General features: G+C 32.3%; 1 protein-coding gene across 1 annotated transcript in view; it reads right to left on the bottom strand.

The window, feature by feature from the left end:
• Positions 1-24,856, bottom strand: part of mgl (low-density lipoprotein receptor-related protein megalin) — a 262,661-nt gene that overhangs the window by 60,242 nt on the left and 177,563 nt on the right. Inside the window, exons 2-3 of the mRNA XM_076416595.1 lie at positions 2,174-2,302; positions 1,952-2,083 (exon numbers count right to left, since the gene is read on the bottom strand). Coding sequence (XP_076272710.1) covers positions 1,952-2,083; positions 2,174-2,302 — 261 coding nt within the window. The remainder of the gene's footprint in view (positions 1-1,951; positions 2,084-2,173; positions 2,303-24,856) is intronic.

The following is a 24,856-nucleotide window of genomic DNA, read 5'->3' as shown; positions in this document are numbered from 1 at the left end:
TGTGCTAGGAATTTCCTTGATGCTATTCTAGCTTCTCTCCTGGTGAGATATTAAGATTGTCGTGTCGACTACATTGTTGAAAATGTATGTTGAAAAACTGAAGTTTACTTAAGCAGACTTTGTTTTGCACTGAAGAAGACAAAACATTAATCATAATGAACGATATAACATCATCTAATTATGTATTATTGATATATTCTACTAGTATTAAATTTATTTACAGTATGGGGTTTCATGTTCTGAGATTCTAAACTTTGAGTAGTTTTCCTGTTATTGTTTTCAGTTTTTTTATTTACCGGACGTATATTCTTTTATACACTCCAAGAACTTGCATTAGTAGCAGTCCCTAGTTATTCATAGATTCTTATCCATTTACTGTTAATAAATAGCGGGCGTAATATTGTACTCAAATCTAACGTACCCTAAAAATAGTGTTTGATGTCATTTTAAAAATTTGTTCTGTCATTTTGTAGTATTTGAAAAGTACTTTATCTTGAAGAAATATCAAATTTAAAACATCTAGAATATTCCATGTTGTTAATTCCAAGGTATTTTAACGATGATAATAACTATTTTGTAGATATACACTGAGATATATTTTTAACTCATTGGATATATAAATTGTTTAATGATTTTTAGCCATTTCCCATTAAGAGTGCCATATTTTCGGTAGCTGTGTGGTCATGTTTTAATTTTTAATTAATCCTCTAAATAGTTTCATAGAAAAAGAACAGACAGACTATTGTTACACGATTAAAGCTTTCCTGCAGATTTAAATTAAATTTAATTTAGATAAAAATTAAAAGTTAAGAAACTAATGTATTGTTTTTTTTGCATTGACCAGTAAATGATTCAGTATATAACTATGGAATTAGACAACAATCAACATAATAAAACATTTCTCATGAAACTCATTCAAACTGCATTTCACTGTATTTACCTGTGCATATTATTTAACGTGTGAAATTATATTGAATTGATAACAATATCTTAATTGTGTATTTAATGTTAGTTAGAAAAGGGAAACGATGGATCTGCTAATAACCATGACCATTTATAAGTTTTCGTTGAAACTTTAGGGTTTGTTCAGCAGGCGCGGAGAAACTTTTATATAAAACACAAGCAAATTTTACAAAATGTATCAAATAGCTTCAACCAAACTTTTAATCTATTCGATAATTATCACACTACACCCATAAGTGTTAACTTTCATAAAGCATTATCATCTCTTTGTTAGTTTTCAACAGAATTGTAGGTGCATTTATGTCAAAAATATTTAACAGGCATTATTTATGATGACTCAAACTTCAGTTACTATTACCCTATGAGAAATATTCTTCACGATATAGCCAAGCAACCGCAAATCTCAATGACATCCTGTATATACAGTATATAACATTAAGGACTTCAGGTCATTAAAACAGTGAAATAAATTAACATGGCTTGGAGAAGTCAGCTGGTATTGCAGAATATCTTGGATTACTAATTTTGTTTTTGTATACTACTAATTCTTCTAAATGTCTGCTATACTTGGATGCTGCTATAGTATGATATCAGAAAGCTGGAAGCCATCCAAATACAAGGATTAATGTAAATCCTGCTTCTTTCTATCCGACGCTGTTTTAGATATGAGACAAATTGTTAAACAAAATGGAACAATTACTAATAAAAATGCTCAATAATTTCTCACAAACTTCTGCAGATCAACAACTTGTAAAAAGTAGGGAAGATAGTGGCATGATTTGGCAAATAATATCTCATTGAAAACATTCTTTGGTATAAATTATCACTATTTGACGGCTTGAATAACTAACTTATCGACCTATGAATCTTATATAGTTAATATCTCTTAAAACATATTAATTCCCAATGATGTACCTTATTATAAATCCAATATATAACAGATGTACTTTCGTGATCGAAAACAACTAATTTAACAGAATATACTCACTGCATTCTGATTCATCCGAACCATCAATACAATCAACGTTCATATCGCATCTGTAGTGCGGAGGTATACAGTACGTCTTATTGAAAATGTACTGCCTGCAAGTTAATTGTCCTGGCTCGCAATCTGGCGGATCTACGAATAAAGAAACTCAGGGTTAACACAAGAAAAAAAACAAACGACAATATCTTGATTCAAACTTAAAACAAAATTGAGTATACTTACTGCACTGTTGGAATTCATCCTCGCCCTTCTCGCAATCTTTCTGATAGTTACAGACCCACAAGGACGGTATACATTTTCCCTCGGGACATTTGAACATCCCGGGGGGACAGACGACGCCGAGGGGAATTCCTAAAAAAAAACAAACATTAATAATCCTGATATTTGTGTTTTTAAAATCCTGTCGATATTTTACGTATTTATTAACACTTGGCGATTGCATATTGAATAGATACGTTACTTTATTAGCATATTTAAAGCTAATAATAAACCCGTTTTGACCGTCATGTGGTGATACAACACAACGGTACAAAAACCTCATTGATTTTATTTAAATAATGTCTTGAATATTATTTAGTTATATATAGTGCTCGGTTTCACAAAAGCTTATTGTTATTAACACTTTAATGGGTGTTGACATGAAGAATTTGTGGTTAATGATTTTGAATTTGTGGTTGATTACAAATAAATATATGGCTATAATAATAAAAAAAAAGCTTAGACATGTATACCAAATTTAATACCCAGGAAATAAAGAGGAATATCAAAGCCGATGTGGATTGGATGTCAAATAAAACATGATTAAATCGAAATAGGAATAAGAGAGAATGAAATAAAGAAGCAGGATAAAGAGAGGAAGGCGTGGAATAACAAAAATGCAAGCAAATATAAACTAATATATAGACTGATCTGCTTCAAAGGGTCTGGAAAATTCTTTAGAAGCTATAAAGCTATTTATTCGTTTAATCAATGCGTGATAAGTGATATAACATCACAATCTGTTCAATAGTCATTGAGTAATAACGTGGTCCTTGGAATTTGGATATTAGATATCTTAAACCCAACATTATATATTTTTGGGGGTTTAATTCAGCTTTTACACCTTTGCTAAGTATTTGGCAAAATTATTTAAATTTTGCTAAATTTACTTTAATGTCTTCGCTACAAGTAATATGTTTGCACTTGATTAAAGACATCAGAGACGAATTTTTCCGTCAACAGCAGTGAGTGTATTCTAGGATTTTATTACATTATTTAACTGATACACGTTGATATTTTTGTTTGCTAACTTGTTATGGACAGGCTTGAGTTTCATTCAGTTTAAGTTGTTCTCATTTGGTAAAGCTTACTTCTATACAATTTGTTTTTTATTGAATTTTCTAGATATATGTTAATTCTAGACTGGTAAATATTTATTTTGATAATTATTTAATTTAGAAACATCTGAGTAAGCCACCAGAGTACTATTTAGGTCTTGACTTGATGTTTTTGATGACTACATCTTCATATTTATTTTTACGAGCAATCAGAAAATATCGTTAAAAGTTAATTTATTAAACAAAGAAATGGTAGTCAGCAGGAAAGCGCACGATTTTTTTTTAACAATTAACAAATAATTGAGCGTCAACTCAATCTAAAGCGTCAGAATCACCAGACCAGACATAATTTTTTCTCCATTTTTGCTGATAACATATTGCATATATAAAATATACTTTTTCAAATTAAAATTGTACAGTAACGTAATAATAAGGATTATTCAATAAATAAACGACAGTAGTTAAGCCAAATAAATGTATAATTAAACAATAGACTCCTCCTGTTTTATATAAACTGCTGTTAATTAATGGGGACTGGGAATGCAGACTCCACTGATTGCCAACAAGCTTCCAATGTACATAACAAAAAATCTTTATTTTAGGATGGTAGCGATAGATAGTTTGATATAACTGTTTAACAGGTTAATTGAAAAATCCCTGGCCCATCATAATAAAATACGTTTTTTTGGCAAAATCATTTTTTTTTATTCAACATAATTTCATTTTGATACTATGATATGATACCATTTTCTTTTTCGATACCATTTTTGTAGTACGATTTGTCCTTTGCTTCAAAATAGGTCTCAGTTTTGGCGATCACTCCTTCATTCGACAAAAATTTCTTCCCAGCGAGCATTCTTTTGAGATCTGAGGACAGGAAATAGTCGCTGGCGGTCACATCTGGAGAATACGGTGGATGGGGAAGCAATTCGAAGCTCAATTCATGGATTTTTGACACGGTGCATTGTCTTGGTGAGCACTTCAGCACTGATTTCGTCCTTCAAACGGTCCAATAACGTATGTATACATAACATTATTTTTCGATTATATTCGTTTTACTTGACTTCAAACTTGATGAGCTAATTAAGTGGAAACATTCAGAAAATATTTCTTTGTTACGCGGTGATGCTATTCAACTGTTTGTTTATTCATTACTTATGTGTTGTTAATAGTTTCAAATGATCAATATTAATGGCAACATGTCCTAACCAATTGCAAATCAATGTATCTGTCGATTTTCAATGTTTAAAACATTTAGTAATTGAACGTCAATGTGAAAACCGAAGAGGAAAATCAACGTCCGATTTATCGAAATTAAGTCTAACATTAGACCAACTGGTAAGAGTCATACAAGGTCAAGGTCTAATAAATATACGATATAAAGATATAATCTGATTGAAAGAACTATCGAAAGATCATTTGCATTGCGAGATTTTGGTGCAAGGGCACTTATAGCAGCTTATCAGTTCCTTGCAGATATTGTTAGGTACTAAAACTCTCAATTTTTACGGATTAGCGTTAGTGTTGAAGGCAAAGCCTCCGACAAGGATTTTGCGTAGGTATTCTGATCAGGATTAGGATTAGGTGAGGATCATTGAATCAATTGATGGATGTTTTGGTACAAAAATAGGATAACATTCTGTTGAGAACTATCTAGACACTCTACAAATAGTGGCTTAACACCTTATTAATAAATACGTACTGTGTATATATATCAGGTGTTCGTATTATTCTGTTCATCCCCTGTAGAAAAGACAAAAAAAGATGGAGGATCAGATAATTTGAAATTAAAATGCCAAAATGCCAATCATTCCAAGTTATTTTTAGTATTATATCATTGAATGACATTCAGCAACGTAATGAAATCCAATTTTGTTCTGATTACAGTTTTTTTCTTATCCCGTTTACAACAATACTTTTAATTTAACTTTAAATATCATTCTCCGATATAATTAAATGCGTTCTTCCTCATTCTAATTTTAAAACTATTTTATCAATTTAAAATTATTTATGGCTTATTACATACCAATTACGTAAACGCTGCTATTAATTACGAATTAGCAACGTTAATATGTGATATTACAAGAATGATTTTCTATTACCTCACAATTTCAAAATTTAATTTTGTGGTATTTCGTGGATTAACGTTATTTTTACCTTATCATTAAATAACGAACAAAAAATGAAATGCATTGTTTTCTGATTTAATTTTTGTGGTATTCCCCAGTCCAAGGTACCTTTTTCTAGTTTTGTAATCAACAGTATTACAGCGTATGGTTTTTCTGTTTTTCTAATATTGACTTATTATTATCTAGGCAGGGTTATTATTTATTAATTTCTATTAACACTGTGAGACATTTTATTTCCAATTATCTTGTATTCTCTCTCCTTTGAATGTACCTGGTGCAATATACATAACCCCACATAATAGAACAGTATGCGATGAAAACTAATAAACAACATATTCTGTACTGTATTCTATACAACAAGGAAAAAATGCTTCTGAAGCCTGGAAATCAATTGATAATTTTCTTAATGGTAACGTTGTGACTTATGAAACGTGTAGTTATTGGTACAAATGTTATAGAAGTGGTGATTTGGATCTTAGAGTTGGCATTTCACTTACTTTATAATAATAACAAAAAGGAGTTTCTGCGGAAAACAGTTGACAAATAATGATACGTAATTTTTTTTTTAATGAAAATACTAATAGCAAACTTCGTGGTTAGCTCTTGGGCATATATCTTGCCGCTTAAACTAGATAATCATTTAAACAAGCTTCTCTTATATATATACTGCTGCGTATATTCACCATACTTGTCCCTATCCGACTGTTGTTTGTTCCTGTTAACAATTATTATCTGCTATTTATCTTTTTATATAATTATTAGACCTATGATATTTAATATTTTCTCATTTAGCCTTGTCATTCGTTTCATTTTACTAAAACTCTAAATTAATTATGATGGATTTCTTTTTTGGATTTCCTTTGTTAAGCGTCACTCTGCTAAAGTTTAGGGTATAGAAACATACATTTAATCTTTTTGTCCCCAAAGATGTTGAAATTCTATACATTTGGGACTTTTAAATTTTAAGCGTAGCTGAAAGACATCGAACGCTGTTGATGAACTTACTGTGAAATTTTTCGGCATTTCAAAATTGAAAAACAATTTTGATAGTTTGCCAATACTTGGAACAGAAACTCGATATAAATAATTCAGATATAAATAAAACTCATACTGATCATTATTGAGACATATTATTGGTTGCATATTGAAATGTTGAAATAAAAACACTAACGAATACAAACACTGCAGTGTTTCCAAACTAAAAACGATACATTCATTTTCTTCAATATTTTTATTAATAAAAAAACAACAAAAATAATTTAGTGGATGAAAAGATCTCTTTTGAATGCCCAATAAGATCTGCATTCTTAATTTACATTGCGTGCGTTCTTATGAATTAAAATTAATTGATGAAGTTTGGAAACCAATATTTCAGCTTGAGCTTTAAATAAATTTAGTGTCGTATGTGTTACACTCTGATTAGATATCTTTTATATACAGTCAGCAACATCTTTTTGTCACTTAATTACCGTTCAGTTCGCTCCAAATTACTGGTTTAGAAATGGTCATTTTTGGATGGGTCCTTTTAGATCAACTTCTTAATTAACGCACATATCTTAAAACAAAATAGCCGAGGTTTATAATTACAACTCGAAATCAAAATAGAAACTGCAAAAAAGGCGAAAATTCTTTACAAATTGTAATATGTATGCATGTACATTTTTTTAAAACCAACATATATATAAGCTATCTAAACTAATTGCCACAATAATAATGAGTTAAGGAAAAGTTATAAATAGAACGCCATTTACTGAACGCCAAATAACCTATTTATTTCAAGAATTATGTTAAATTTATAGTTATTTATTTTAAATATTAATGCTTTTATGCTTAACTGCAACATTTATGCTTAATATGCAACATTAACTGTACATGTTTAAAATGTAACTTATAGACGTTTGTAAATAATGGAGGAACTAAGCAAATAAATATAATAAGAGCAACAAAAAACAGATATATCCAACTTTTATTGATATGCAAAAGGCATTTAACAGATTAATAAGGAAAACACTATGGTTTATATTAGAACAAAGAGTTACAAGTAATAAATGGTAAGAATAATTCAAGAAATATATAGGATAAATACCAAACCATCATTGCAATATGAAATCAATAACCTTCAAAACCCAAGCAAGATTAAGAAAAGGCACCCTGTTTATATATAGTATGAATTAATCTAATAATAAAGTCAAACAGATAGAACAGGACTACATATAAGGTATACAAATATGGGAGAAATAGAAATTGTTGGAAGTGTATGAAAATATATAATAGGCCAAAACACCTACGAGAGATTCTTAAACCCATAGAAATAATATAAAGTAATAAATATCCAAATTGAGCTCACAAAGATATAAGAAATAAATTCATCTAAATATCTAGGTACGAGAGCACTGAAAAAAAGCCGACTAAAGCAAGAAGACTATGCAGAGACAGAGAAATATAGAAGGGTTTATTATACAGACGATAGAATAGGCAATAAACATAACACACCTATCTTAAGGGGTTCAAAAGGTGTTTTGTTTGATTTATTGATTATAAAATGGACATGATCAGATACATTAAAACAAATAAACAAAAAGGTTTAAAGAGGACATACCTCATATAACTTGAAGTTGAAGATAGCAGATCTAGTGATTTTACATTTTAGGGTTTTTAAGGAATCTAGGACTCCAAAAACTGCTAAATGGAGAAGGAGATCGAGCTTAGCTCTTTGTGCGTGTACGTGCATGCGTATTAAACATAAGTAAGTAACATTTTAAAGTAATATAAAAATAGTAACTAGGTAGTATAAAGTAGTGATATTTTCAACTAATCGTTAAAATTAAATACCAAAGGATCGATAAACCTTTAAAAGCTATATTTTAAAACCTATATTTATTTAAATGTTTAACAAATGTCTTTAATTTTTTTCAATATCTAAAAATACCGATCAACAAAAACATCGATATATCAGCCAAAAATATCGATATCTATAAATATTGTTAATATCGATATATAGATATTTTTTCAATATACCTTTAGTATATGTTACGTAGAAATACAGCGGTGCCGAAGAGGGAGGAAATCTCTTTGAGAATTTTTGTAGGTGATTTTCAGTAGTCTCTTTTGGAGAGGATAATATACGTTTTATTAGCCAAAAGGTTTATTATTTAGGTGTTTTTTTGTAATAGTTTGACTATATTTATTCTGAAAGATATAATTGTATAATATAATAAACGGCAAAATGTGTGTAAGTGTAGTTAATCACTGTTATTGTCGATTCCTATCAAGGTCATATAGACAGAGCTCATCCATTTTTAGTGAAGATGTGCAATTTTTTCGCCTTGGAATTCAAATGCTTCCCGAAAGATCACAAATAGAGGTAGTTAGGGATAGGATAATAGTTTCGGATTGCAACAGTCGCTTATAATCCCTCAAAAACAACAGCAACACAAACTTATATTCAGTAACCGACAAATAACAAGCTGATAAATATTTATTAATTTAATTCTTCGCCGTGGAGAGGATTCTCCCCCTCTCATTATTTTAAGAAATAGACAGTAATTAATAACAGCCGTCGTCCGTGTTTAATAAAAGGAAAAAAACGTAAAAACGAAGGAGCGAGACGGAAGAAAAAAACCCGACCGCAAACAGGAAATATAGCGCGCTCCCCGTTGTTTCATCTCGACAAATTAAATTCAACCAAAACAAGGACCTTAGGCTATCAATTCGAGTGCCGCGAGCGCCGGCACGAGGGGAGAGGGCGACGGCGGTTGTAGTATCGCGCGGCCATCCGCCACTACCGCCGGCTAGGTGGGGAGGTTCGGAGGGAAATCCCGGAGCGGCCTTAATCAAAACGTCGGCGAGGCTTCAATTAATAAAATTTGCATCCAGATCGCTTAATTCCGCATAATCCTTTAATAAAGACGAGTTACCGACAGGCATGCCCAGTGAGAGCGCGGCCATTTTGCATAATGCGAATTGTTACGGCCGCCGGTCTTCGTTTTCCGGATGTTTCTGGCGTTCGGCGTTACAAGGGACGGCGGAACAATAACGATAATTGGGAGGTTGTGGGAAAACAAAGAGAATTTCGAAGCCGAATCGGGACGACAACCTGCGGCCGTTTGTTTCGGAAGAACGAAAGTCATTAAATCAGATATTAATGTTGGAATCTCGTGGAAAACGTTACCGATCATAATTTATACAAGAAGGGACAAAAATATTAAAACACCACTTTACAATTCATTCTTAACTTTTTGGTAGAACCGGAATCAAATTTCAGGAAACATATCAGGATTTCCCTTTATATTTTTTAAGTTGTTTCTGGGTAGCGTAAAATTGAACCTCGTCTTCATAACATAGCAATTACCAGATGGTACAGTGAAAATATCACAATCTCGAAACATAAAAGATAACCCTCGTATACCTATAACAATACAAAAACTAAAATAATAGTGACATAATTTGAATGAGAACAAAATCACAGTCAATTGGATACACGTTATGTTAGTAAACTCATTAAATATTTAAAAAATAATGTTAACGTTTCAATCAATGAGACTGGATATTTAAGAAGCTCGACCCTTTGATTCCGCACGAATTAATTCGTGATAATTAAACGAACCGAGTTTCCATTAGTGAATCGGTAGTGAAACAAATATTTACGGTTGATGAAAGTGGATTACGTAAGACAATGTACGAAAGATATCCTTTTGACGATTGACGTCAAGGAAGATAATGCTAAGTGTTTCTGACACCCCCAACACTTCGACAAACTATTAATTTGACACTCTACATTTAACCATGCGATTTCAGTGCAATAATGTGATTGAATCATGCGGTTAAAGAAGTACGGAAAGAGTTGATCAATAGAACATGATGTATTATCCATCACCACATCGCTGACCACATAAATCTTTAGTGGTTCGTCAAAAATTGAAAGAGATTGACTGAGAAGATTTGAATCACCCACCTTTCCCCGCCAGACCGCAATTAACGTTAAGTGAAAAAATAAAATTACTTTTTCCCCAAACCATCATATACATCTGTATATAATCGAAGTTATAATTTCAGCTTAAAATAATTCATCCGTGTCAGGTAAATACGATTATTGTTCAAACATAATTGTTAAAAAACACTTTAAACACTTTAAACTTTAAATTAAAAAACTTTAAACTCTTAATACGTATTCAACAAAGTCATACTACAGCGTCTTTGAAAGGTAAAAGTGCTTAGAACATTCTGGATACACAGTTAGCGTCATTCAATTACTGAGTCAACATTTATTGCGCCTTAAAAATAGGTATTCTTTTTTCTTTTTACTTCCTTAATGGAAAAATTACAAGGGCTCTTACAAAATTGCATTTTGAACGCCAGTATAAGAATTGGTTTGCTCGTTACCTTTCTGGAAATTTCGATGTCCTGACCAAACAAAGTTTACGAAATTCTTAAATACATTATGTACTAACACAAAGGCAGGCAGGCATATTTCATCTCGTGACACCACTATGCAAATAAATAAATAAATAAATAAATAAATAAATAAATAAATAAATATATATATATATATATATATATATATATATATATATATATATATATATATATATACTATAAAACCGTTGTAAACCATTATATGCCATAGTATATCAAAAAATCGATTCCTCGATTTCATATGAATAAATAGTGAATAGTTGAATGATCCGAGATTCGATTTGTGAATCGGCAGTGAAACAAATTATCACGGTTCATGAAAAGTGGATTATGTACGACATAATGTACGATAAAGATCCATTTGACCATTGATATCAAGGAATATAGTGCTAAGTGTTTGGTATAGTTGAGAAGGAACTGTTCATCATGAGCTCCTCACACTTGGATAAACCATTACTCCGGTTCTCTACATTTAATCATGCGATTTCAATGCAATAATATAATTGAACTATGCGATTAATAAAAATGGAAGAGATTGGCCAGAAAGATTCGATTCGTCGACCTTTCTCCACCAGACCACAGTTAACATTAAACGAAAAAATGAAATTATTTTCCCTCAAACCCATATATACCATTCACAGTAGATCTACGTAAAGAAGCATTTTAGTGACAAAATTTAATTCGAAACACAAACTTTTCTACAAGACAATTATATCACGTTGGACAAAATAGCGGTACAATAATATAGGGTACAAAAACTGCACTGGTTAATCGGAAGATACAGGGCAAGTTGGGACCCTGAAATCGAAAAGATTGGTTTATCAGTCTGTCATAAAGCCCATTTGGACTATGGGTTTCAAATACGGGGTTGCACTAAAACATCAAACCAACTTATAATTCCACGGTAACAAAATAAAAGCTTTTCAATTATCGCTACGTAGCTAATGAAAAACTACACGATGATCTCGTAATGAAATTAATTTACGAAGTTATCCAAGATTTCGCTTTAAAATATGAAATAATGTTACTGAATTACAACAATAGTAGTACAGCTACTGAATGACATACAGCAAATCAGAAAATTCAAGCGAACCAAACTACACAAACTTGTATAGTGTATAAGTGTTTAATTTTTTAATTTTATTAACTTTAGCTTAAATAGTCTAATTTACTTTTAATTTGGAATATACGTACTGATGTATCGTACACTCGTACTGCTTGTATATTGATGCAAGTACAACAGAACAATACTAATAAATTCATATTATGAAAAAAATTGCAATTAAACAAAAATAGTTTTAAGTACACTAAATGGCGCTTATATTTTTCTATGACCGTCTCTTAAAAAACACATTTTTGGTTATTTTTGCGTTCAAAGTTTATTAGTTTAACAGTTGTTGTTGTTAGACGAAACACCCACAGCATCTTAACAATTACTCTTTAAGAATGAGACCGAGCGGTCTCTAATAGAATGTGGTTTGAAATAGTGTTTACCTTATCCTACATTCGAAGGGAACAATATCTATCGAGGTTAATAGCGTGTATGCGCGAGATTCCACTAAGCGACCCGAACGATGCTTTATAGGATGGAGTTATGCAACCTAATGTGTCTGAAACAGAACATAACGGCAACGCGAACGAGGGGGAGTTTTGAGGCTGCACCGGCTGCATTTTTACGCGCTCTCGCAAATAAAGCTAATGCGAATAACAAGAACGATATACCGCCGCGGTATAAACGATATGTGTGGCTAAACCGCTCCGGCTCACTCCAGAACAACATATTCTTGGAAACGGTTACGGCGCGGATTTGAATTTTAAATTCGATGGATGCCGCACGTGAATGTTTATAATAGAAGACAAGGCCTCTTGCTTTCATGAACATTTTCCACAGATTTGTAGAAATATATACATACATGTATAACAAACTAAACAAGTATTTCAACAGCGACAATTGTTTAATATATGTGTATTATACCTCTTTTCTTCAGACCAACCTAAAGATTGATTAAAAATATGTATAACTTGCACGTCCGTCACTGCATTTCTAACTTCAATCGAAATGTCCTCAATGTCTATATCTTCCATCCTTGCTATCATTCATTTGCTTATGTCTGTTCCATAAATTAATCCATAAAATCAGCTGGAGTACAGGCAGCATTGGGAATCCCCATTTTCAGCAAGTTAACAACATCCAAGGACGCACTGGCAAGGATATCCCCGTTCGATCGTAATTGTTCCCTAATTGCACTTGAGGGAACGTCATCGTGTTCATCATTGGCACAAAACAGATTGTTCCAAGTTTCTTGATTAAGACCATTCCAAGCTATATACACATTTAAAACAGCTTTAGTAGTGTCACCTGTTTCAAAACTTCAGATTTGTTTTCAGGATTAGTTCAAACAAATAAACCTTTTTTTACTATTTAATTATTACATTGTTACTAGTCGTTTCCGTCTAACCTACAATTTGTCTTTATGATAACTTAAATCTAGGTATATAACTAGGGGGACCACCGGTCCTACCTCAGTCTCTGGTGAAATAATATTTATACATGTAACTGCTGTATTTTTTATTATATGCACCTCACTACACAAGATCAGATGGTTTGATTCTTTTGTATCTGTGTCCTGTTCTGGTGGTATACAAAAACTGCAATATTTCAATATTCTCATGAGAATGGAGTGTTTCCTCATGCCCCCTTGCCATTCTCTTGATTTCTTGACTAACATTGGTTATCTGAAGGTCTCGATGTAGGTAATCAGTCGTATAATATTTGGGTGCGCCCACAATACTTCTCAGGACTTTGTTCTGAAAAAATTGAATTTTATTTATGTTACTCTTCGCAGAACATTTCCATAATTGAACTCCGTAAGTCCATATAGGTTTCAATATTTGCTTATATAATAGCAATTTATTATTATGTAGTGATAATTGCGATTTTCTTCCAATTAGCCAGTACATTTTCCTATATCTCAATCCTAGTTCTTTTCTTTTCTTCTTTATATGTTCCTTCCAGCGAAGTTTCGCATCTAGATTCATTCCGAGATATTTAGCGTTGTTGCTATATGGAATGATTATTATTAATTGTTATTATTTATTATTATTTAATGTTATTGGTGCTTGTATGGTCTATTTAAAGGTGAACTGCACATGTACAGATTTATTTATTTTCACTAATTCTTATTTTCCAAGCTTGTGTCCAATTATTTATATTGTCACTTGCCTGTTGTAATTTTCGCGAGGCTTCTTCAGTATTGTCCCCGACAGCTATACTCGCAGTATGATCAGCAAATGTAGCCATCGTAATTTTCTCCATTTGTGATATATCACAAGTGTAGAGTAGATAAAGCATTGGTCCCAGTACACTTCCTTGTGGTACCCTTGCTTTAGCTTCTTTTATTCTAGACTAAGCTTCTTCTTGTTTGACTCTAAACATTCTGTTTGTATTGTATGATTTTAATAGTTCGGTGTGTTGTTTTGATAGCATTTTCTGTTCTAATAATATAACTGAGCATACTTTTTTTACTTCCGTAGGCTTTTTCAATAACATCTGTTATTCTGTGGACCTGGTCAATTATCGAGTGCTAAACAAATAAACCTAATGCCAATAACAAGAACGATATACAGCCGCGATATAAACGATCTGCTGTGACTAAACCACGTGAATGTTAATCTTTTTGCTTTGATTAACATTTTCTACAGATTATTTGTAGAAGCTGTATTTCAGCAAACGCTCGTTAATGGGAACTAATTCTAACGAAGTATAGTTTACATTATTCGAGATGTTTATATTAATGAACGTGGTTTAAGTAATTTAAATAATAAGCGTTTTATTAAAAAAAAACGATTAATACAATTAATATAAACGTAAATTTATAACAGACTAAACAAATACAATTCGATGCTCGAGTGTTCTTTGGTTTATGAGGAGCAGCTGAGCTCGGTTCTATCCACAGTACAGCCATGACTGAGCGCGAGATACCTTCGTGTGTTGCACAACGCATCATCATAAAGTTTTTAACCAATGAAGGCATTATATCATCGGAAATTTTCACTCGTTTGAAGGCACATTTTGGGGATGTTACGTTGTCTCAGAATCGAGTATATACGTGGGTCAGAGAATTCAAGAAAGGGCGAGTACGTACTGTTCGAATGTTTATTGAACGCAATAGCCGGTTACTGTTGACAAAAATCGCGTATCGACGCAAACGACGGGGTATTCTAGATGTCATCATCCTTCATAACAAACAACCCTCGAGCACCCTACTTATAGCCCTGATTTCTGATCATTTTTTGTTTGCGCCCTTCAAAGAATCACTTGGAGGCAAAAGATTTGAAAGCAATGAAGATATAGAGGAATATGTGCGCAGTCGGCTGACAACTCGCCCTCATATATTTAACCATATTTAACTCCCCCTCGTATTTCAACAGCGATACTAATCTTTTTAGTTAGAAGTAAAATAATCTGCAATTTTGGTCTGATCTAATTGGCGTTTGTTATTGCCTCCCAATGTCACCGCCCGCAATTTACTAAAACATATTTGTATGTTACTTTTCTTTCAGACTAATCTAAAGATAAATTAAAAACTTGTATAAATAACTTACGCGCCACTCACTACATTTCTAACCTCAGCAGAGACATACTCATCTTCTTCACTGTCCATATCGACTACTTATCTTTGTTAATAATAAATTAACATTAACTGGAGTAAAATAAAATAATTTTGTTGTGAATCGCCATTTTCATTAAGTTAACAACATCCAAGAACTCACTGGCAAGGATATCCCCAATCGATTGCTGTTGTTCCCTTATTACAGTTGAGGGAACAGCGTCATCTCAATCATTGGTACAAAACAGATTATTCCATCATACACTTAAAAAATTAAATACATATGTACTATATATATATAATAAATATTATATAATAAATAAATGTTCGGTCTCTTTCAATTTCTCATTTAACAGTTTAACCTTTTTTTTAATTATTTCACTGTTAACTGAGACATGAATTATCCATTTTAAGCGTCTTTTTAAGCGTCGTCTTTTGCTTGTCTTGCTTTCGTCTTTTTGTGGTCCCTAGGCCTTCAATGTTTTGTAGATTCTTTGTAAAATATATGTTCCCAAATGCTTCATTTAAACAGGAAGCTTCTGAGAATCAGCAACAGTCTCTTTTGAGGTATATGCTAGGACCATGTATCAATTCGTCTTAATTTAATTTCGTCTGCTAACCCTTCCTTTTGGATTTTTTTATTAAATGTTAACACATGGAACTGAAACTGCCTGAAAATTATTTGAGAGTTTGAGCTAGGTTTTTGTCCGATAAGTCTTTCAATCAATTCTTTGTTATTGACAGAAAAAATACCACTTTTGAATCGTTGAAATCAAAACCGATAGTTGGGATATGAGGAAGCAGCATACCATATGTATGTATAAGAGTTTAATGAGCTTCTATCGAATCTTTTTTATTACCTAACTAAAGATGTAATTTTGTGTTGTAAATACAATTTTAAGCCTTCCATGATCAACATGTATCACCAACAGTTATCACCAACGATGCCAGCAAGAATATATTTGAATTCTTCACTAAAAATAATCAAAATTCTCTAGATTTTAAACAAAATGCAATACTCAATTAGTTCATACAGTAATTTTCTCAAATTGGTTGATTATCTATCCGTCATCGTATTTAATTTTCCTACACTACTACAAACTCAAAACACTGAATTGGATGTTCTTATTTTATTTTTGATTTTTTAACCATACTGTACAATACTATGTCTGGCCGACTATTCTATTTTCTGTCTTTCACCTTTTACGGTTGACAGAGCTTTTGGTAGTTAATGCATATCTAATTTATTGTAACGAAATTACTGTTTAGTATTATTAACTAGTACCAGATATTATTTTGAACAATCAGAAGTAGCAGTTACCTTGTTAGTTAGTCAGTATGTAATCGTACTGCACTGTACCTATTTCGAGCAAAATGTACCTAAATTGACATGTAAATATGATTACTACGTCATTTGGATCCTTTCAGATCTGATTCAAACTTGAGAACTTCACTGTTTTTGTTTTTTTTTATTAATAGCGGCATAGATCTATATAATCCTGTACTATCATTTATTGAGAAAGCTTTCTGTTGATATAGTAAGAGTAATTGTTGATAGAAATAAACAATACTTCGCTTGACATCAACAGTAAATAACATAAACAATAGTTCATTATTTTTAATTTACTTTTTTTTAAATAATAAATAACAAATAAATCTTTAAGCGTTATCTTCTTCCAACAAAGTATTTTTTGGTTTGGTTATATCTTTATTTAAAGCACTGTATAGATTAATACATCAAGTGTTTCCTCAAACTAAAGCTGTTCATCTGTTGTATGTCAATTTACGACCTATTATCTTGATTGCGTATCAGTTCTTGAGTTCTAACGTGGTGTATTTATTATTTAATTACATGTCGATTATAACTGCTTATTACTTTGATATATTATATCTATTAACTTTATAGTTCGTATCTTTGTATATATTTTTATAATACTAGTTATGTCATCGATTAATAATCGTTATAACTGTTACTGAAATTGAATTTTGATTCGATATTGAGATACAGTGACCTAGTATCAATAAAACGTTGTTCTTTGATAATAAAAACAGTTTTTAAACAAAGGATTGTCTTAGCTATGAATTGTTATGATTCGGTCTGCTCTAGGAAAATCGGTCGAGTTTATTGATAAATTGAATCTAACTGTGTTCTAAATGGTTTTGATGATGGTGTCTATGTTGATTGATACTAATATTGCAACATTATTGAATTGATTGAAATTTAGCATTGAGATGAGCGCAATTTGATGACCATTGAGACTGCAATTTTATACACCTGTTTAATATACTACATTGACATTCTAAAACAGAGCTTTTGCAATGCTCTGAGTAATCAACCGGAATGTCTAATTCACTACGTTTGGGAAAATATTTTTCCATATTTCCCTATTCTTATAAAACTGCATCTCATGTAACGTATAAACGAACCAGGCACTAAATGTAATGTTGATAATGAATCTTTTGATTCAGTTGTGGCGTAATCTACATTCTTTAGAGAAGACATGTTTGATATATACTCATAGTTCTCTCTTCATTTCATAAAATGATGGAGAAATTATTTTATATTTGATGAAAAGTACATGAATTTGTTATCATTGGAGGATATCGATACTAGAGAAAAACCTTTGATGACCAACAAATATAACTAGGATTAAATAATTACATAAAACAGAAATAACGAGACATTTTAAAAATTCCAGTGTTCATCACAAATGTCTCTTTGTATTCATTGTTTCTCTTTTCAAAAATGTTTCTGTCCAAATATATTATTTAAGTGAATATATGCGAACTATATACTTATACGCATTGTCGTCATTTTAATTAATGCATATTATCGAGGTCTCTTGAATAAAGGCCATATTATACGGAGTGTGAATTAATTTTGAGGTTTTTTACAAAATGCGATGCATCATTTTGTATATTTTTATTTCAAGAATACTTTCAAGGATAATCCATCGAAGCGTTTCCTTTTAGTTTTTCGCCTATTTTGTCTTCGAAGTGGTCAAGCGTTGGCATGTCGTTATCGGTTTTCTTTCAGTACTCAAGTGTTAAAATCACCTGCAATTCCCCCATGATGTTTTTGTTTTATTTGAGATACCAATAAATCATCAAATCGAACTTTTCTTGTTAAATAAGAAGATTTTTATCACATGGTGTGGAAATTAGCTTAAATAAAATTAGTTTTTAAAAGGAATCTATCAGAAGAAGTATCGGATTAATGTGTTCTGTTATAACAGCGTAAAATTTGTCATCATTTTAATGAATGGTTTAGTGAAATTTGATTTGAAACATCACGTCAATAATTAAGAACTAAGAAAAGAAAAATTATACTTATAAGTTTCAAAATAGTTACGAATATTATGCAGCAAATAACTACATAGAACCGTAATTAAGCTTCATTCATAGTCATGATAAGAAACGATTAGGTAATCAACAAGGATTGTTAGAGATATGGTCACCTAACGATAAGCAGTTGTGGAAAAGTGGATCCAAGTAACACAAGTTATTTATGTTCACTCTTTGGGCCATTTATTTTCCACTAGCTATGTTCAAAAGTATCTGTATAGTCCTGATTTGGCTCCAAAAATATGAAGGTTTAAGCAATGAAAGAGAATTCCAACAATTAAATCAAGCATTGTTCGAGTAAACAATATGCAAGAAATTCATCAAAGTGTTGGCATATAGGATTCAATGAAATGACGAACAAGTTACAGTTGGAGAGATCAGATTATGACTATTTTTATTTACAAAAGGTAGTAATTATTCGGTAATATTCAATGTTGATGCATTAATAAAAGGACTCGAAGAACGAACAGTGGACTTAATGGAAATAGGAAAGACAGAAAAAATGTTTAACGTTTCATCATTTAGCAACTGCTCGAGGAAATATGGAAGATATCAACATCGATTGAAGTTTCTCTCTTATTCCAAAGCCATAAGTCATGTTATTAATTCCGTCCCGTCCAGAATTATAAGTGATTCGTAACACCTGTTTCTCAGTAAAATGTCTATATGTGGAGTATTACTTTAATAGCTGGAAGTGTGGATGAGGCGGATGGAAATCCACTGTACTACATCTTATCAAAAGCTTGAGAAATATCGAGCAATACTTTTTATCGTTTAATTTTGTATTTAGTTAGTTGCCTTCGACAAGGTGTGGCACACTGGACTGCATGTTAAATTGAAAAAGCTTTTGCCCCATACGCACTTTCAACTGCTGAAATCGTACCTCACAGACAGACATTTTATTATCAAACAGGGTGACGAATACACTGACCTACACTCAATTTATTCGGGTGTTTCACGGGGCAGTGTTCTTGACCCATTGTTATATCTATTGTATATAGCTAACCTACCGACCTCAATAAATACTACTGTTGCAACATATGCTGACGATACAGCGGTTTTATCATCACACGAGGATCCAATATCCGCCACAATAAACCTCCAACTTCATCTTAACAAAGTCGAATTGTGGTTGAAAACGTGGCGTATCAACTCAAATGAGACAAAATCTACCCATGTGACATTCACCCTTTGTAGACGAACATCTCCCTCCAGTAAAATTGAATAATCATAAACTTCCGCAAGCAGACAACGTTAAATATCTGGGAATGCATTTCGATCGACGTTTGTCGTGAAAAAAAAAACATATACTTACAAAACGCAAACAGCTTGGGCCTAAACTAAACCAAATGTACTGGCTGATAGGGCGTAAATATAAATTATTATTAGATAACAAGGTTTTGCTGTATAAGTCAATACTTAGGCCCATTTGGATCTATGGTATTGAACTCTGGGGTACTACTAGCAAATCCAACAGATATCCTCCAGAGGTTCTAAAATCAAGTGTTGCGAGTCATTGTCGATGCCCTATATTACATGTCCTACAAATTGATTCAGCGCTATATCCCCATAGAACCCATAACGAGTGTGATTCGGAGTGTTGGTGCGAAGTACTCTGAAATACATCCCAATACATTCGCCAAACAGTTACATGTGCGCGATGACAATATACTGCATAGGCTCAAACACAAACTACCATACGAACTAATTAATTAATAAACACATAGAGTGAGATTTAATAATCTCTAGAGTAGAATAGTTTTTTGAATAAGTTAGGATAGACTTTAAAATAAGTTAGAATAGTATCTAGAGGAAGATTTAGATTATAAGTTGTACAGTAGATTGAAGCTTTACTGAAGCACTGACCACTTACTGAAGGGATCTTCTACATGTCAGGATAGTTATATTATTTAACGGAAACCATATAATAATACTCATTGTCCATGGGCAGATTGTTGACGTACTAGGAGATTAATAAGAATAATAAAAAAATTAGTTGGTTGATCAAAGACTACAAATATAAATAGCAACCCTTGCACTAATGCATATGTGCCTTACACATCATATGTATCATCAGTAGCAAGAAGGTCATGCCGCCATCTATTGCCCAACCGTCAAATCCTAACGTAGATCCCTGCATTATCGTCGTGCATGCGAGAATGTTCGAATGATATGACCCTCGGCAAATACTAAACGCGCTCGTACTTTTAGAACGAAACGTTTTCACGATGCGCGGGGTCCGCGTATTAACGAACGCTGCGACGAGGTTTCGTAATGGTTAATCACCTAGAGGTACGGCGTGTGGTTGGTACGGATGGGTACCGCATCTTGTGTACGAACAAAGACGCAGGATATTCCCAATCAAGCCGAGTTCGAACACCGCATTATTTACCTACCGGTTAATTCGGACGATCGGAGCCGTATACGTACATATGGGGGATCCAGCGAGAGGAAGGAATATCCCCGGCGACGTTCATTTCGGGGAAAATAGTTTAGCGACGAAAAACAAAAACAAAAATCGCTAACCTTGATTTTTAATCGTACTTCATTATGAACCGAACGAATCTCTATTAAATAATCGAACATCATGTCAAATAAACAATGACTTAACATAGTATTAACAAAATAATTCGAAATGGGTTTAAATAACGAATATCCTAAATAAATATTAACAATAATTTGGCGAAAGCGCTTTTATTTATTTAATGTTGAATAATAAACCAAAATTTCGGTTAAATGTTTAAAATAATATCTTAATCTTAAGGCAAGTGCGCGTACCACTTACATACGTAAACGTATTTCAGATTCTTTTTTCATAATATCGCACAGACGGAATAATATTGTACAAAAGTTGTTTTGTAACTTAAAGTGGCGTAAATGTATATAAAAGAGACGCGCGGAAGAATATACGTCTTCTACGCTCCTTGTTATAACGTATGGATAGTGTTATTAACACTTTTTGGTTTCATTTGATTATATTTCATAGAGTTTCATATCATTTTTATTAATTTTCGCTCTGTTCTCGACTGTACACAATGTCCATGTACTATCCTTCATTTTGGACACCTTTTGTAAGCTGAACATGTTCCTCTAAAGTTTGTCACTTCTTCAGGCATCTGAACCATTGTTCCCCAAGAAGGTACATCGGTTTGGTACCTCCATTGGTTTTTAACATAATAGTGGATGTAATTAAGCGAAACGTTTCCAAAAACAGATATGGCGTTCAGTATGATGCTACAAATTGTTCGTTCGATCGAATGATCGCTGATAAAAGAGCTTTATTCGCTGATACGGATACGATGTTGAAACTTCTATCGTTCTTCATGATATAGTTCGCACGACGGAACCACATACTAACCATAACCATATCCAAAACGTTCATAAATCTCAGGAAGTGCAGAAGTTTGACACCAGTAATGCAACAGAAAAAAGTCGCATCCACCGACGAAGTAATAAGCTACGGCTCTTGCTTTTTTGTAATGATGTGTATGGAAGAAATAAAATTTAAAATTAAAACTAAAATCAGCGAATTTATAAAACGAACATTCTGAAAAGGAATAGTCTCGCCTAATTGTTTATGCTAAAAATAAAAAGAAAATCAATCTAGTACATTTGAATTGCCACATTAAACTATTACTAGTTTCTGATAAATAGTTTCACTATTCTTAATGTTGCAGTTAGTCAGGGGAAATACAGTAGAGTCGTTGTAAAATTAATATTAAAATGCTTATCATGATCCACATCCAACAACTTATAATGTGGATTGTTCTGACTGAATCTGAACGCCGAATACTGTCAAAACTGGTTATGTGAATTAAGATTGAATTAAAGGTTGATAATATTAAAGATATTGAATATTTATATTTGCTGAAAATAATATAAATAATTCACATTCATAGGAGCGAGAAGATATCACCACTAAAATCAAATTTTGCTTCTTCCTATTTTGTTTTACCTCTGCTTTGTTATATCACGGAAAATTAGACACATTTCGAATCCGATGTTTATTACATCAAATTTTTGTCCCTAGTCTGAGGAACCAGTGACCAATTAAGATACTATTCGATAATAAAAGATCAGATACAATATCAGAAATAAGAGTGACTCATTCATTTTTATAAAAATTACGAGTATTTAGTTTCAAGCAGACCACTGCAGCGAATTTGTCTTTTTCACTGGAAAATCCAAAAATCATGTGAATTAGAAAGCTCTAGACCAAGAAGAAATATCGTATCATTCAAGATTCCGTTTGTATATCAAATATACGAAATAGAAATTAAATAAAATCAGTAACAATTCATTATATTTATGTAAATTATATAATTAATTTAAAAAATTAGTTCGTAATTCATGCTATAACGTATGTTAATGCTTTTATCAAGTCTTGATTTTATTGGGTGTCGTTTTAATAAAGAGTAATCCACATACTACTGTAGATGAACATATCACATGAATAAAGACGTTTATATTAAAGTCTATGGTTTCAAAGTTCGACGAAAAAACATCATGATGAATTCTTACCTCATCTATGTTGTTTGTGATCTTTCTGGGTCTACAAAATCCCCAGAAATATAATCCCAGATGTTGAACACGGGCGGGGTGCCAGTAGCGCCAACTAATACATGATAACGAATATCTGGCAATTCCGAGACGTTCATCTGGGATATTATTGAAGGGTACTTTCAATCATTCAGTGACCGGCCATCGTTCAGTTCAGACGTGGCACCATCAACTGCCCAAGTCGCGTCTTCAGGTAATACCGTTGCCAGCCTCTTTTTTATCTATTTGCATTTTCCACTTTTTTATATAACTTCAATAAATAAGGGTCACACCATGTAAACAACCACTGTTTCATTTCGACCTACTTCCATTCACCGAGTCATATAGCAGCAAATTTGGATTCCCCAAATACCAAAAGACACCCCAAAAAATACCGATTGAATCTCAAATATCTTTAAAAACATTTTTCTAAACCGAAATTTGAGTACAAGAAAGTGGATAATGTTATATCGCGGAAAATTAGACACATTTCGAATCCGGTGTTTATTACATCAAATGTTTGTCCCTAGTCTGAGGAACCAGTGACCAATTAAGATAATATTCGATAATAAAAGATCATATACAATATCAGAAATAAGAGTAACTCATTTATTTCTATAAAAATTACAAGTATTTGATTTCAAGCGAATTTGTCTTTTACACTGGAAAATCCAAAAATCATGTGAATTAGAAAGCCCTAGACCAAGAAGAAATATCGTATCATTCAAGATTCCGTTTGTATATCAAATATGCGAAATAGAAATTAAATAAAATCAGCAACAATTCATTATATTTATGTAAATTATATAATTAATTTAAAAACTTAGTTCGTAATTCATGCTGTAACTTATGTTAATGCTTTTATCAAGTCTTGATTTTATTAGGTGTCGTTTTAATAAAGAGTAATCCACATACTACTGTAGATGAACATATCACATGAATAAAGACGTTTATATAAAAGTGTATGGTTTCAAAGATCGATGAAAGAACATCATGATGAATTCTTACCTCATCTATGTTGTTTGTGATCTTTCTGGGTCTACAAAATCCCCAGAAATATAATCCCAGATGTTGAACACGGGCGGGGTGCCAGTAGCGCCAACTAATACATGATAACGAATATCTGGCAATTCCGAGACGTTCATCTGGGATATTCAGTGACTGGCCATCGTTCAGTTCAGACGTGGCACCATCAACCCAAGTCGCGTCTTCAGGTAATACCGTTGCCAGCCTCTTTTTTATCTATTTGCATTTTCCACTTTTTTATATAACTTCAATAAATAACGGTCACGCCATGTAAACAACTACTGTTTCATATCGACCTACTTCCATTCACCGAGCCATACAGCCGCAAATTTGGATTCCCAAAATACCAAAAGACACTCCAAAAAATACCGATTGAATCTCGAATATCTTTAAAAACATTTTTCTAAACCGAAATTTGGGTACAAGAAAGTGGATAATACTTAATAATAACACAGGTCTGCAACAGAAAAGTTGTTTGAGTATTTCCAACTGATTTTTATGTATTTTAGTATATTGAAAACGAAA

The sequence above is a fragment of the Rhynchophorus ferrugineus genome, unplaced genomic scaffold (genome assembly GCF_030347505.1).
Source record: "Rhynchophorus ferrugineus isolate W39M unplaced genomic scaffold, kcgeb_rfMv2 rfM10, whole genome shotgun sequence".
Lineage (NCBI taxonomy): Eukaryota > Metazoa > Arthropoda > Insecta > Coleoptera > Curculionidae > Rhynchophorus > Rhynchophorus ferrugineus.
The sequence above is the reverse complement of the archived record's forward strand: the minus strand, read 5'-3'. Positions and strand labels throughout refer to the sequence as shown.